General features: G+C 40.9%; 1 protein-coding gene and 1 pseudogene across 1 annotated transcript; both read left to right on the forward strand.

Annotated features, from left to right (window-relative positions):
- The window catches only part of LOC146701306 (uncharacterized), a 316,606-nt pseudogene extending 304,303 nt beyond the window's left edge, over positions 1–12,303 (forward strand).
- LOC146701329 (uncharacterized) lies at positions 347–7,181 on the forward strand. Its single transcript, XM_085467636.1, has 4 exons — positions 347–410; positions 2,437–2,540; positions 5,352–5,948; positions 6,300–7,181. The coding sequence occupies exons 2-4, from the start codon at positions 2,523–2,525 to the stop codon at positions 6,975–6,977; spliced, it is 1,293 nt and encodes a 430-aa protein (XP_085323762.1). The 5' UTR covers positions 347–410; positions 2,437–2,522; the 3' UTR covers positions 6,978–7,181.
- Positions 12,304–15,337: the final 3,034 nt, after the last annotated feature.

Consider the following 15,337-nt stretch of genomic DNA (forward strand, 5'->3'; position numbering starts at 1 on the left):
TATTTACAGTCTGCTTCTCCTGGTGGTAAACCTCTATCACATGTTTGGATTAAAAATTAGGCCTATATAGCTGCTGGTTCCAGCTTAAGCAATATGTTAAAAATACTAAATTCTTCATTGATTTGAGCTGTGGGGTTTGCTATACACTGGCAGAAAATTGTAGAGTAAATGGTGAAAACAAAGAAACCAAATAACAAGATCCTTGAATTCCATCTTTTCTATTAACAGAAACTCCAACAAATTTGTGGCCAATTGATGATGTTTGGGACATGAAAAGTCCAGTCCAGCAGGTGGCGGTAATGCGCCTTAAAGCTTTAACCGCCCAAAAAATCCAAAAGAAGAAGAAGAAGAAGCCGAGTTCCCGCTTTATGGCGTTTTTCTCTCAGATTATTATCAAGACTGATTTAAAGGTAAGCACCGAGCTAATGTTAATCCGAGTTTAGTTAATCTTGAGTTTAGCTCCTGAATGAGGCTTTCTGTTGCTCTCCTTGGTGTCTCTTCTCAAGTTTTTGTGAACCAGTTGGGAAAAAAATCTGACTAAATTAAATCAAGCTGCTATAAACTAGTTCACAGAAAGATATCAGCAAAAAATTTGTGAAACAGAGAAGAAAATAATTTTATTAGAAGAAAGCTTTTAAATGAGCTCATTGTAATCAGAGTTTCTGTTATTTTATTAATCTGTTATTAAGGCTACTTAGCATCTCTGTGGCACCTGCACAGTTTATGAATGCAGCTTGCTAACCAAGCTAGCTAGCACCACCGTTCATCCATATAAGGTCACTTCCGGCTCCAAAAGACCCAACATGTTGTCAAAGGAGCTTGCAAAGAAAAGCGTCTGGACTTCTTTAAGTTGCTTGAAGTTTTTCTGATACACCGGCTACATAGGGGATGACAATGTTGTTGCGTCTGTCTTTCTTATCCTCCCTCGCTGGTGTCTGATCTTCTTTTCTGTGCCTCTTTGCTGACCAGATAGGATAATCTTCCACGGCACACCTGATCATTTCTCACGGCACACGTATATGCCGCGGCACAGTGGTTGGGAAACACTCTACCCATTGATTGTTCTGTTTTCGTTCTTTGCCAGGGCCTTTTTCAAAGAGAAATTGACTATGTGCACGAGACAATGCTAACTTCCTGGTTTGAGACCGGATGTGGGGTTGTGCATTTCCGGTAGCTTTACTTTGCGGTCAATCGCTACTGCGAAGATATACTCCAAAATCATGTCCAAAACTCGAAAACGGAAAGATTGCGTTAAGTTACAAAGAGCAGAAGGTGGGAACACTCACCGCTGTTGTGTCATAAAAAAATCTAATGATCAATTTTGACGTTTAAAGAGTTTAGATCGATCAGTTGTTTACATCACTCAACACAAGCAGAACTGCATTACTGCAGCAGAAGACACATTGTCCACATTCAGAAGCACATCTCTGTATAGTGACTGGTCTTATGATTTAAACAGGCAAATGTTCAGCATTCAAACTACAGGTGAAGAATAGTCAAACCAGATGTTTCCCCCATTATGTCGATATCAGCTAGTCAAGTACACACCTACACAGCATGTTAACAAACCGTGAAAAAAGCCACACAAAAAATGAATGATTGCTGGTAACGGTTTCTATACATTAGTATTTACGAAGGGTATGTTGTGACTTACCTTCAAAATTACAGCGGTCCCTCGCTATAACGTGGTTCACCTTTCACCTCGCTGTTTCACGGATTTTTTAGTGCAAGTTTGCATGCTTTTTTTTTTACGTCACATTGTGTCCTGCGTCCTGATCGCTGCAGACGATCTCCTCCGTGACGTCTCTCCTGTACAGTACAGAATCGCTGCATCGATCGCTAGCAGTGTGACTCTGAAGTGCAGTACTGTATGTCCACGATGTCCACCAAACGTTTTGCACTGTCAAAAAATAAAATTGTCTACTTGATTTCACCTATCGCTGGTTATTTTTAGAACATAACACCCGCAATAAACGAGGGACAGCTGAGAAATATAACATTTGAATCCCTTTTCTCTTTTGCTCTGAGGCGCGGGGGGAAAATATCGACAAGTCGATGAACATCATTTACAGATATATTGGGTAAATGCCCAAGACATCTATAGAAATGTAAATCGCCACTTGATTCATTCATTTGTTTAACTTGTTTTGGACCGTAAACCAGGCGCGAATAGGACACCGGAAACAAAGCTCCCCACAGGAGTTTCCGCACCGGAAGTAGCATATGCTAACGTGCACATAGTTAATTGCTCTCCTGGTACTGGTGTGCCATACTGCTGAATTTGGTATCGGTGCTCAAACCTTTTGTGTTTGTTTCAAACAAGTTGTCCACCCAAGGAAGCTAAAATGTGTTCTGTGTGTTCTCAGATGAACATATAAGACACTTTGACTCTTCAGTGCAGTGTGGAGCTTAACAAAGTTCTGTTTTCTGTCCCAGCTGATCAGGAGGAGGAGAAGAGTCTGACGGAGCAGCAGAGGAAATTTCAGCTACTTGGACTCAGCTCAGCCACTGCAGAGAAAACAATGAGCTCAACACAGAAGGTGACAGATACTAGTGTTAAGAAATACTCCATTAAAAGCTGAAGTACTGATATGTATATTTTATGCTAAACTAAGAGAACCGTGTGCAATATTAATGTAATGTAGAAATAATGTATACAATGTATACAATGCCTACATCTTAGACGGTGACGTTGCCTCTAAACATCAAAATGAGCAGGGAAGATGTTAAAGTGGGATTCAGCAGGATTCAACCCTAACATCAGCTGTAGTGGCTCAGTGTGGGGAAAAGAGTCACAGCTCACAATCATTTCTATTGAGAGCTCCAGTAGATTTTTTTAATGTACAGGCTGTGATCAGCTGACATGCTGCTCTCTGTGAATTCATCCAGATGTCAGCAGATGTTTCATGAGTTGTCCTGGCTGATTTCCTTTCTCTACACTGACAGTACACTGTCTTTATATTAGACACTATACTGTTGGTATGTGGGTGGAGCTCAGTGAATGAATGTCAGCATCATGAGCTTAAGTTTAAGTTAATCTCTGCTACACTTGATGTAATCTAACTCTGACATGAGCACCACAGTCACTGTGCACCAGTCACACACTGTTCTTTACTTAAATCCATCACATTACAGTAAACTTGCCTGCTTATCCTGCACTAACCTGCAGAGGATTTTACTGCAGTCTTTAAATCACATTGTGAGACAAACTGCACACAAACAGTTTGTGTGTTTGCTGATGTTTGTTGGGCTGATAGAATCGCTGCATTTGAAATTACCTGCCACAACATTTATTACTATTCTGAGTGTTAGCATTAATATTTGTGTACAAGTAGGAGGGATGGGAATGATTTTAGAGTGTTTGAACAATGATTAATTATCTTTAACACCAGGTTGGATGTAATGTGTACTACTACCAGTAGGTGGGGATAGGGGACCTTTAAGGTGTTTGGTGCCACACTCCACCTTCAGGTTTAAAACTAGCAGGGCTCGCAAAATCGCTAGCCTGACGTCCCGGGGCTAGCGATTTTTCCAGTCGGGCTACCAAAATCTATCTCTGCCCTGCCCGTCGGGCTATCATAGGAAGGAAAAATATATGTCAATGCTTTTACATTCTTTTGGAAATGTAGCTGGGTAATTATGTCTTTGGCATCGGTGAGCCACTGTCAATATGTGACATATTGAAATTGCGTTTGAATTTGCGCTTGTTTTTTGGTTTTACTTTGCAATCGCGCGAACTGTGTATAGAGAGCGACAGCACTGATCTGTGAGTGATGATAATTTGTGCACCAATTCCTCTGACATCGTCTTATTAATCGTTAGCTTACTATGCAAACATGACAAGTGAAATCTCCCGCAGCAAGCTTAAACATGTGAGAGGTTGATCGCGCAGAGAATCGCTGAGCTTATGTGAGTGCGTGTGTAAAAGCAGCAGGATTTATATTTCAGTTCTGCTGAGCCAAATAAGACAGTGCAGCTTTATGGTTTCATGGACAAAAGAATTTCTGTGGCTGCAATATGACGAGCTAAATAACCAGGGCTGCACATAAGTGGTCCGCAGGTGCGCATTCGCTGTCAAAATAAAAAGCGCACACAAGATAAGATGTTGCAACGCGTGTTTGCATACATAAGATTTTCTGGAGGAGGACAGACATTTGTTTAGAACTCTTAAAGATGTTGAAGAAGCTCCTTTAAGCAATTACTTTGGTGTTCCTCCACCTCCAAAGAAATGTCAGAAGGAGTCCAAACCACAAAAGAAGCGCGTATTCTCGGAAAAGTGGTTGCAGGAGGTGAGCTGGCTTCAAACAAATGATGAACGCACAGAGATGTGGTGCGGAATGTGCCGTGAAAATCCCACTCTAGCGGACAAAAACAGTACTTTTTATATGGACGCAAACGCGCTGTAAACATACACGGCAGACCCAGTGGCATTTTGATGCTTTTTATTAAAGCTTTGACGGTTGCTGTCCACAATACTCACAGAGCTGCAGCTCTCCCGCTGCCCGCTCAACACTATCACAACAATACAACCACAGGACCCAGTACAATATTTAATTCGGCGGGGCGTGATTGCGGATGCCGTGCAGGTGCGTCCGCCATCTCTGCACGGCACCGCAGGCCACGCCCCGCCACACGCGCGTTGCAACTTCTTATCTGGTGCGCGTCTTTTATTTTGACAGCGAATGCGCACATGCGGACCACTTATGTGCACCTGTATAAATAACATAATGTTCTGCCGGGTGTGTTGTTGGTTTTCCCTCGATTTCTGAGTCGACAAGCGCCTTTGTTACTGGGACCAGTAATTTTAAGAAAGGCCCCCATTAGAACCCATGAGAAATGCAAGAAATGCATTATTGCTCAGTCTGCAATATCTTTCCCAGAACAAACAACAATTGCAAATAACATACTAAAAATAAACCTGAAAAATCTGTTTAGAACAGCGTACTATGTTGTAAAGAGTGAACTACCACTGGCAAAATTTAGCAGTCTTTGCAAACTTCAAAAAGCAAATGTCCTAGATCTTGGTTCCACTTGTCACTTACCCGTGACTTCAGTGGAAATTTTGAATTCAGGATCTGACACAGACTGATTCATGTTCTACACAGTTCTTACAAGTTCATAGAAATTTCTGTTCAATTAGAACCAAGTATTTGAGTTGATGATTGTAATTTTTATACATGTTGTAATTTGTGTTTCATGTTTTGTTTGTTTTGAGTCCCTGCCCAAAGGGCTACCAGGGATTTTGAAATTTTGCGAGCCCTGACTAGTGTTAATGGAGGGAGTTTGAAGCTTCAGTTTGTTCAATGACTGCATTTCACTCACTGCCTCTGCTTGTATCTCTGTCACTGCAGGACCAACATGGACCGAGAAGTCAGCGCTCTCAGGAGGCCGACAAACCTCACAGAAGAAAGAGAGAGAGAAAAAACACCTGTGACGAGTGTGGGAAGGATTTTACTTTGAAGTCTAAACTAAAACAACATCAGCTCATCCACACTGGAGAGAGACCGTTCAGCTGTGACTTGTGTGGAAAGTCGTTTTCCTGGAAGAAATCCCTAAAAACACACCAAGTCGTCCACAGTGGAGTTAAAGCTTACAGCTGTGATCAGTGTGGCAGAGCTTTTACTCGAAGTAGCCACTTACAGAGTCATCTAGTTACCCACTCTGGAATTAAGGCATACAGCTGTGACATCTGTGGAAAAACTTTCAGCCGGCTATGGAGCCGAAATATACACCTACGCATTCACTCCGGAGAAGATGTGTACTGGTGTGATCAGTGTGGTAAATACTTTACAACAGACGCACACTTACAACACCACATGTTTACCCACACTGAGGAGAGACCTTATCAATGTGACCTGTGTGAGAAGACTTTTAAAACTCCACAGTACCTGAGAAAACACCAACAGATCCACACCAGAAAGAGACTCTACAAGTGCAGTTACTGTGAGGTTTGTATTTTTATTTTATTCTTGTAAGTTCAGTCTGACTGTTTGGAACAAGTCTGCTCATTAAATTGTGTTAGCATGTTAGCACTTCTACTGCACCGAAGAGTAGCTCTGAGCCATTATTCAGGTTTTCATTTCATTTAAGTGTAAGTCAGATGTTACTGTAATATTAAATAAGTATTGCTGTAGTATTATGGTGGTAGTATTGTAGTTATTGTAGCCCAGTAAACTGAGTGTGTTAATCGAAACAGTAAAATGTAATTGGACGTCTGCAGAGATGCTCTTTATTTCAGGCGACTTTCAGGATAAAAGTGTTGAAGGACTGACTTACACTGTCTTTGTGTCTTTGTTTAGAAGCAGAGCGACACAGATGGATCCACTTCTCAACCCTGTCATCGCTGTGGTGGTGGGAAAGACTTTCGTTGTGACATCTGTGGAAAAACTTTCAGTCAGCAAGCCGGCCTAAAAATACATCAACGTAAACACACTGGAGACAAACTGAAATACTGCAAAGAATGTGGGAGAAGCTTCCCCACATCAGCTGACTTAAAACGACATGAACTCTTTCACAGTGGGGTCAAGAAGCACCTCTGTGATCAGTGTGGGTCATCCTTCACCACTGCAGGTCACCTTAAAACACACAAACGAGTCCACACAGGAGCGAAACCATACAAGTGCAGACACTGTGACAAAAGCTTCTCACAGTCAGGTAGTCGTAACGAGCATGAACGTACACACATGGAAGGAAACTACAGCTGTGAGCAGTGTGACAAGAGCTTCAGTAATCTCAGTTCATACTCTGCACACAAACGATCCCACGTTACTAATAAACTGTTTCACTGTTACCAATGTGCCAAAACATTCACTTCATCATCTGCTCTGTGCAAACATCAGCGCGATCACGCAGGGCTGAAATCGTTCCCATCACAGGATCAGAGTGACTCTGAAGAGAGAGAAACATCCTCTGGTTTCAGAGTCCAACTTAAAACCCTGGAGATCAGGCTCCACAGAGCTCAGGTCGGCTCTCCTTAAAGTTCAAATGAGGCCATGAATCAAACTGTTCCTGTAGTTCAATGTTAATCTTTATAAATTGTTCCTCTGTAGTGTTTGTGTTCAGTTGTTACCTTTTTTTTTCAGTGGTTGGAGTAAAAATCAGTTTCCTGTTCTCAAGTTTTTATTGAATGTATTTTGTTAAATAAAGTTAAAAAAATGTTAAATAAAGAATTGTTTGAACGACAAAAATTTTGAGCCATGATGTCATTTCCTGTATTTCAGAGTAAAGACTGAAGTGACAAATGGAAACATGTTTACAGTCATGGAATAAACACTGATGGGTCATCTGTAGGAAGTACTATTGCTGACATGACAGACTCGACCTTGTTTACAAAGAAAGAAAGGAACTGATGACATGTGTCAGCAGAGGCTTTCAGGGTTGTTTAGAGTAGAGCTGATAGTCTTAAAGAGAACATGGCGATTATGACAATTTAACACAATGATCTGAGAAAAATATCTGTTTCTCTCATTTTCACCGTATTCTGATCAAATTTCCAACATTCTTTTAACATTTCAAAAGAAACCTGCAAATTGTCTTTCTTCCACTTTCACTCTGCTCTCCTACACTGACGCCTGACTGCTCGGGTTGATTCATTTAACCAGGGCTGAGGAACACGTTTTGAGAGCCTGGTTTTTAATGGGTTCACAGGGTTCATGGTCTGAGTACAGGTTTCCTGGAAGCTCATCTGGGGTGGGCCCAATAAGTAATCTCAGGGTAAAGATTTTCTTCATAAAAGTGGAGGAGAAGAGAGCAGCGGCGGGGTGGAGTGTGAACTTTAAACTCATGCACACGAGAAATGTCAATTACAACCATATGATAACACCAGGTCATGAGTGTGCTCCTGCTGATGTGTAGGGCCTTCAACGGACTGTAAACGGAAAATGACTGAATACATTTAAAAATTCCTGAGCCAGCAGACCATCAGGGCAACAGACATGAATATTAAAATCACCAACTATTATAATCCGATCCTTTTTAGGCACAATTTCAGTCTTTAAATTACTGCACACACAACTGGTTGAGAGCGTCCCAGTTCAAATATACCACACGAAAAAATGCTGGGTTAAAAATGATCTAATTTGTAACCAAACGCTGGGTCAAATATGGACCGAGCCAACGCTGGCTTTTTTCAATTTAACAGGGTTTGGTTACTGGTTTGACCCAGCACACTGGGTTACGATAACTGTCCAAAAATTGTGTTAAATTGACCAAGCTGAGGTTACCAAAAATTGGGTCGAAACTCAAACCCATCACAAGGGTTATATTACAATTAACGTTTGGGTTAAAATGTCACAGCCAGGATCAGCAGGGCGCTGATCAGCTGTTTCTGCCTTTCTCTCTCTCTCTCTCGTTCTTTTTCTCGCTGAGGCGGAACTCATTGCGGGCTCACGCCCTCAGCCACGCCCCTCAGAGGAAACAACACCCGAGCCTCATTAGTGTGGCCAGCATTTAAGCCAGGGAGTGACTGCTGTTCTTTGCTGACTCGCATCCCTGGACTGTTTACCTGTATCCTGTGTGGTGAGTGTCAGAGAGAGAGAGCCTGACTGTGTGCGTGGATTGTTTGAAAGGAGCGAGTGCCTTTTCCCCTGGATTTCCCTGGAGCCCTGTCCCCCCACTTTTGTACATAGCACTATCTCTGCACCTTTTCTATATACACCCTGAGAACCATGTAAATAAATTCCTTGTGAGCTTCTAACTTCGGATTCCTGCATGTTCAATTCAATTCAATTTTATTTATATAGCACCAAATCACAACAAAAGTCGCCTCAAGGCGCTTCGTGTGAGTCCTCCACGTCAACCATAACATAAGATTTCTACTTATTATAAAAAACTAGATCCAAAGCAGATTGTTTAAAAAAATCTTTTTATTGTCATGTGATGCACAGAACATAGACACCAAAATTCATAAAAAATATATCAATGAAAGTAAAATGCAATTAACATAAAAGTATATACTTCATTATATTATATCCATTACTTCAAATCTGTCATGATCCTGGGTCATGTTGGCCCAGCATTCTTAGTTTTCATGTCTTTTTGTATTTTGTTCTTTATTTAGGCCATGCTTCCTGGGTTGCTCTGTTAAGTTGTTTCTTATTTGATTTCCCCTTGTGACTTTTACCCCCTGTGTGCCCCTCTGTGTATCTGTGAGCCCTCGTCTCCCCTCCTTGTGTGTTATTCCATGTTTCCCCAGCCCGCTATGCCTGTGCTCTCCTGTCTCTCTCTCTCCTCCTGTCTGCACCTCTGTGTACTTCCTGTTTTACTTTGACAGTCTCCCATCAGTGTTGTGTTACTCCTGCCGTGTCTTGTTATGATTATCTGTGTCAGCTGTGTTTCCCGTGTGCTCCCACTTCCCTCGTTAACCCTCTGTGTATTTATGTGCATGTCTCCCTCAGTTTGGTGTCGTGTTGTCAATGTCTCCTCGCTGAACCTGTGTGCTTTTCTGTGTTCCCTCAGTTAGCATTCCCAGTTTAGCTCTGTTTCTTTGTGAAGCCTGCAATAAAGCAGTGATTTTGAGTTCAGCTTTTTATTTCCGTGAGTTTTGCGTTTGGGTTCTCATCTGCCTCCACACAGCCAGTTCATGACAAAATCAGTCTTTGGTTACAGCACATGTACATGTTAACAAACATGAAGACATGCTATGTAAAGTCGGCTCTATTTTTAGAACAAATTACATGTAAAAACTTTTAACTTTAAAAAACGGATGAATTGATGATTTTTCAGTGCTTAACGTACATCAACACTTGGGAAAAGTGGCAAGTGGGAATCTCCCTCTCAGATCATTTCATACACCTTTGTGAGCGACATTTTACGCTTCCATCAGAGCTAAACGAGCCCTCATTAATTTGATCATATTTGGTTCATGTCCTGGGATTCATGTATTCCTGGGATAGATGCTAGTGTGAAGGAATTCCCGAACCTGGGCGCATGACTTTGGGTAACTTGCATCAAAAACAAAGAAAAATGTTCTCAACAGTTCTTCATCAATCAGCCTATTAGTGCTTCCTAAATCTGCTTTTTGAAAAACTCCCAAAGGCACTTTTAAGAACCACGTCAGTCTTTTGTGCTTACTGCTGCCCTTATTTGTTTGTCTTTGTTTCTGCCTCTCTATTGGTCTCTCTCTCTCTCTCTCTCTCTCTCTCTCTCTCTCTGTGTGTGTGTGTGTGTGTGTGTGTGTGTGTGTGTGTGTGTGTGTGTTTCTGCTTATTCCCATGAGTGACTTCAAAATTCAACAACCTTTAATTGTCCTAGATAATCTGACTGATCAGCAGGAACTAATTGATGAGCTTTAACACCTTGATGACTTACTTGGTGAGCTGAAGCAAAAGAAAGCTCCAGTACCAGTGAAACCACCTGAACCAACAGTAAACTGGAAAAAAAGAGACAAAGATGGAAATGGACTCTATGCGGGGTCAAGATCAACCAGGACTCACTCACATAAGGGTCAGTACTGTTTCACTCAAGATAATTTGAAGATATAGATTGTATGGACACAAATCCATACATTTAATGTATTAATTAATTGAAATATCTGTACAGAGAAACAGGAAAGTCATTTGTTTTGACACAAAAGCACATTAAACAAACCACAGAATCTTATTGGGGATTTAAAAGTCACTTATAGCGTATTTGTTTTCTGTTGACGTCTTTCATTTTAAACCAGATGGGGAAGATCTCCACTGTCAGACAGGTTGTTTTGAGTGGGAAGCCGTGAGATATGAATTAGACAAGATTTTAAAGGAGGATCCCTTCACATGTCATGCATGTGCCCCAGACATGCTTGCAATTTCAGTGGATGGAAACCGCAAGCATTACCATTTCAAGAATGTAGCTGGGTACAGCAAAATATGTGTAGTAGCAATGTTTGTATCATTATGTATTATGTATTGCTGTTTTGTTCAGATGTGAGGAACAGGCCATGTTTGACGGCAGCTTCATAGCAAAGGATGAAGATGTGGGAAGATGTGCGCACTATATGCACAGCACATCCAGACATGTAAGACTGAACACTATAATTACATAGATAGAATTACGGTAACCTTTAACCCTGAGGAGATTGCGTAAATCATTGTCAGCAGCAATTAAATGCATTTTAGGTCTGTGGACGAGGTGTTTGTGGAGGGGAATGGTCAGCAGCCAGAGAGACCTCCCAAAGATCCAGCAGCAAGGTAGATGAGGAGGGACTGGAGCTTGCAGTGTGTAGGTATGGAGTGCTGCTCAGTGCTCTAAATATGTACAGGGGTGACATTTTTGCTTATGCCTTGTACCTGCAACAAAAGCTGGCCAATAGACATATCACTTTTTCTGCATGGATGTTGTCTGCGAGTATTGGCCGTAACGTGAAAGAGTAACAAAAAGCTGTCCAGAGCTCCAGCACCTTCTTAGCATGAAGCCATTTCTTTCAGTATTTCATGCCAAAGTCAATGATTTCAAATGTCAGATATGGAATTCTGACTTTAATCACGTTATCTGAACACTTCACAGCAACACAAACACCTTTTGAGTCATTTATTTTTATTTTATCTCTGTGTGTATGTGCATTTGTGTGTGTGCGTGTGCTTATATCCAGGTGAAATGGAGTGGAGCATATCAGGATGGGGCTGGTTTGACACTAGGAGAGGAGGTGGAGCAGTGTCGTTCTTTCAAGGATTGCAGTTACCACAAAACATTAGTCCAAAGCATGTGAGAAGGCCAAATCCTGCACTAGATTTGAAGTGTCCAACTATGACGAGAGAAAATGGTAACATTATGTTTCCTTTGTTTGCAGGACAGACATGCTAACTCTTATGACCATGCACTGGAACCAACAAATGTTAGACAACCTGGCCACCTCTCTGACCCACCAATATCAGAAGATAATGATATTGGTATTGTATTTTTAGATGCTTACTCCTCTGTGTTCTAAATGTTTGGAGTAAACATGTCTTTAATGTTTTGTTTTTTAATCCCAACTTTTTAATGTGGGCCACAAAAGCTCTTCTAAGCCAGCTTCGGTTGGCAGTGACTGACAGTCAACTGGATGACTGTGTCGGTGATATAAAGGAGTGGGCAGAAGTTGAGCAAAAACAGATTCAAAAGTTTGATGCTGATTGCACAATGACTTTATGTTAAGTGCAGCTATCTTATTCGTTCTAAGCAGCAACAACAAGCACACGTGAAGCACAAGCTTCAGCTGTCAACCTAAAATCACTTATGACTTCAGACGTTCTTTGTGAACTGGTCTCTAACTTTGTTCTAAATGCATTTCAGACTCTGTCAGCCTCAGAGCAAAGAGAAGGGCATTCGATATCATCATGGCAGTAAGAAGACTCGAGGAGGAAAAGAAGATTGTTGTTAGAGAGATGGACCATCACTGGAAATCTCTTTCAACTTATGATGATACCCTGAAAGAGCCGTCCTGCCAGTGACATATTTAAAAGTATGTATTTAAGTTATGCATACATACAAAATTTCAGTCAGTTCATCTGCACATAATAATCGATCAAAGTCCAAATGCCACCATCTCTATACACTAAAGACAATTAATGTATTGGTCATTAAATTATAGCATATTTCCATAAATTATGTGGTTTAACGTATTTGTCATGACATTCTAAATTTTATACTACATAATAATAATAATGAAAACTTTAAGTCTCAACATAAAAAAGTACTACAAGTTCGCACATCTCAATGAACCTTAGATTTTTGATTTTGATTTGCAGTAGCAGTACTCAGTACAATTACACCAGCCTTCATAGTTATAACTAAACAAAATACATGCTTCTAATGCCAACTTTATTTGAGAAAGTACAGGAAAGAGAGTGATGAGTTTATGGGCTCAGTTGCTGGTTTCAGATCATATTCATGGCAACAGGACACTGACTGTGTGAATTACAGCCCCCAGTACAGTCAAAAGGACCCGATTAATGCAGTGATGCGAACTGCTTAAAATGAACACAATCAGTTCACTTGTCAGTGAACAGCAAAGACCAATGTGGTATCTGGATGTGTGGATCTTTGGTTCCACATATTTTTGACACTTTCCCCCATAGACAGTACACAACTACAGTTTGCAGGCATTATATTTTACTTGTTTGTAGAAAAACAGTCAACACAACATCATGAAAAGACTTGCTCAGTGGCTGAAGGAGGTGGCACATCTGGCATGGCAAAGTGGGGGATGTAAAAAAAAACCTGAAATCTACTGGCATGCGGAAGTATTCTTTTCTTTTATTTGAGTATACTATGTTGACATTTGTCCCTGTTGTGCTGACATGTGATACCAAACACCCAGGAAAGCAGGCATATGAATGACTACAGATCTTCCTTACTGAACTTATGCATAAGCTTCATTTAATTTCTGCTCAACGTGTGGACTGAGTGTTTTGTTTTGTAGCCCATCTTATGCAAATTGTAGTTTCATAATGGTGAACATCACTGTTAAGGACAGGCTAGTTTAAGGTCTATCCAAATCTCACTGAATGTCTCTTCTCTTTTCCTATGTCCTTAGCAAATCCCCTACCAACTTTTCAAAGAGGTTAGAAATTGGAGATCATAGGTACTTTTGGCATGCACTCCTGGTCTCCACCACTACTCCTCACCAGACTGTTATCCTGATGATCTGGTTGTAGCGCAGAGCTTTTACATACCTGATTTCTCAGTGTTGATTAGCTACGTATCTTTGTGGGAGGTTAGGTTGCACTGTGGCTAAGTTGGTTAAAGTGCCAGCCGAGAAAGCAATATAGTAAGTCGGAGGTCCCCGGGCTCAAATCCCAGTAGTGTCTAAAAGATAGTAGATGCTGTCTGTCTGTTCTTAGTTGTCAGGTCACTGTACAGAAAAAATGATGGGACTTCTTTAAGGGACAACTCCTACTAGGGTTAAAAAAGCAGCCCTTTGCTTTTAGAACTGAAGAAGCTTCTTGGATGAGAGGTCTCATTGTTTGTTTTCTTTGTTCACTCTGTATAATGAGAGCAGGTCATTTCTTCTCAGGTAGGACTGTAATAATCAGAACACTATATTGCTCATCGAACTGGATGTAACAGAGCTTTTAACTGAGAATTAATTTGTTTGAATGACTTTTTCTTGTATTTTGGAAACTTCTTCTCACACCTCTTATTTGACCCTAAATAAGGTGTTCAGTGAACATCTGTGAATTGCAGCTGCCGGTAACATAGGTAAAACACTGACGAAACCTGGATCGATTGCTAACTAAACATGGACTGCATAAATTTTCATAGAGTTAATTAGGGACCACATGGGCTCCTATGGAATTTGAAAGCAGGCCCCCTCTTATCCAAAGCCAGAATCAAATCCCTAAACCAAACTGACAGACCTGTGTCACCAAGACAGAAGCAGACTCCAGGTGGACAGGTGGAGCACTCTCAGCTCAGTTTTTATTCAATGAAAACTGCTTCAGCAGCAGTTTAATAATTTGTAATATCTTCAATAATAATAACAACAACAAATTGCATTATTTCTGCAAATATTGGTTTTGAAACATCCTTAAAAAAGACAGAAAAGTTTGGCTTTAATGTTCACACTTTGATGTAATAGCCTCAAGAAGTGTTTCAAATTCATGGATATCAAAGGATTGAACAGTGAATGGACCAATCCTGACACCTTGTGGACAGATGACACCATTACAGCTGATAGAATCACCTGCTTTGTTCTTTTTGGGGGTTATTTTTTGCCTCCAGTGTAACAGTGTGAGCTGTGTTGAAGTACTGTTGTAAATCACACAAACATGAGTCAACATAGATATTGAGCTTCTGTATTCTCATACATACACTCTATGACCCAGTGTTCAGTGTCACTGTGTCTGTGTTTTCTATCAGCTTGTCTCTGCCACTGCTCATCCACTCAGAATAAGATTCCTCTGAGTGTTTTTGTCGTGGTCAGTGTGTCATGGTGATATTCTGAGGCCCCTTTTGCCACCAAAACAGTTGAGTGAGAAAAACAAGCTGAGCCCAAATCTGTACTGTGGGTTTAGTACAGGTGTGAGAGGAAGTCTATCAGGTCATGCTATAAATCTCGCCTACTCTCTTGTGTGGCAGAAAAAAGTTCTATAAAAACGCAAAGATTTAACAGTAGAGAAAATTCAGCCAAGATTTTAGAGACGAAGGTATTAGATGATGAGACTCTGCAGTACACCTGCTGCACTGTCAGGTGTAATAAATCTGTGGAAAAAGAAATACCTGAAAAGGAAAAAGCAGAATTCATTTTCTGATCTTCTACTTGCAGTAAAGCTGATTAAGTATATCTCACATTTTAGTTTAGTCTGTTAAATCCCACAAAAGGCTAGTCAATGCCGGAGGTGAGGGAGGGGAGAGAAGAAACGTAGAGGTTCTGTAACTC

The sequence above is a fragment of the Copadichromis virginalis genome, linkage group LG9 (assembly GCF_057382275.1).
Source record: "Copadichromis virginalis isolate Kocher_CV1m ecotype Utaka linkage group LG9, C_Virginalis_male_GT1.1, whole genome shotgun sequence".
In the NCBI taxonomy this organism is placed as follows: Eukaryota; Metazoa; Chordata; class Actinopteri; order Cichliformes; family Cichlidae; genus Copadichromis; species Copadichromis virginalis.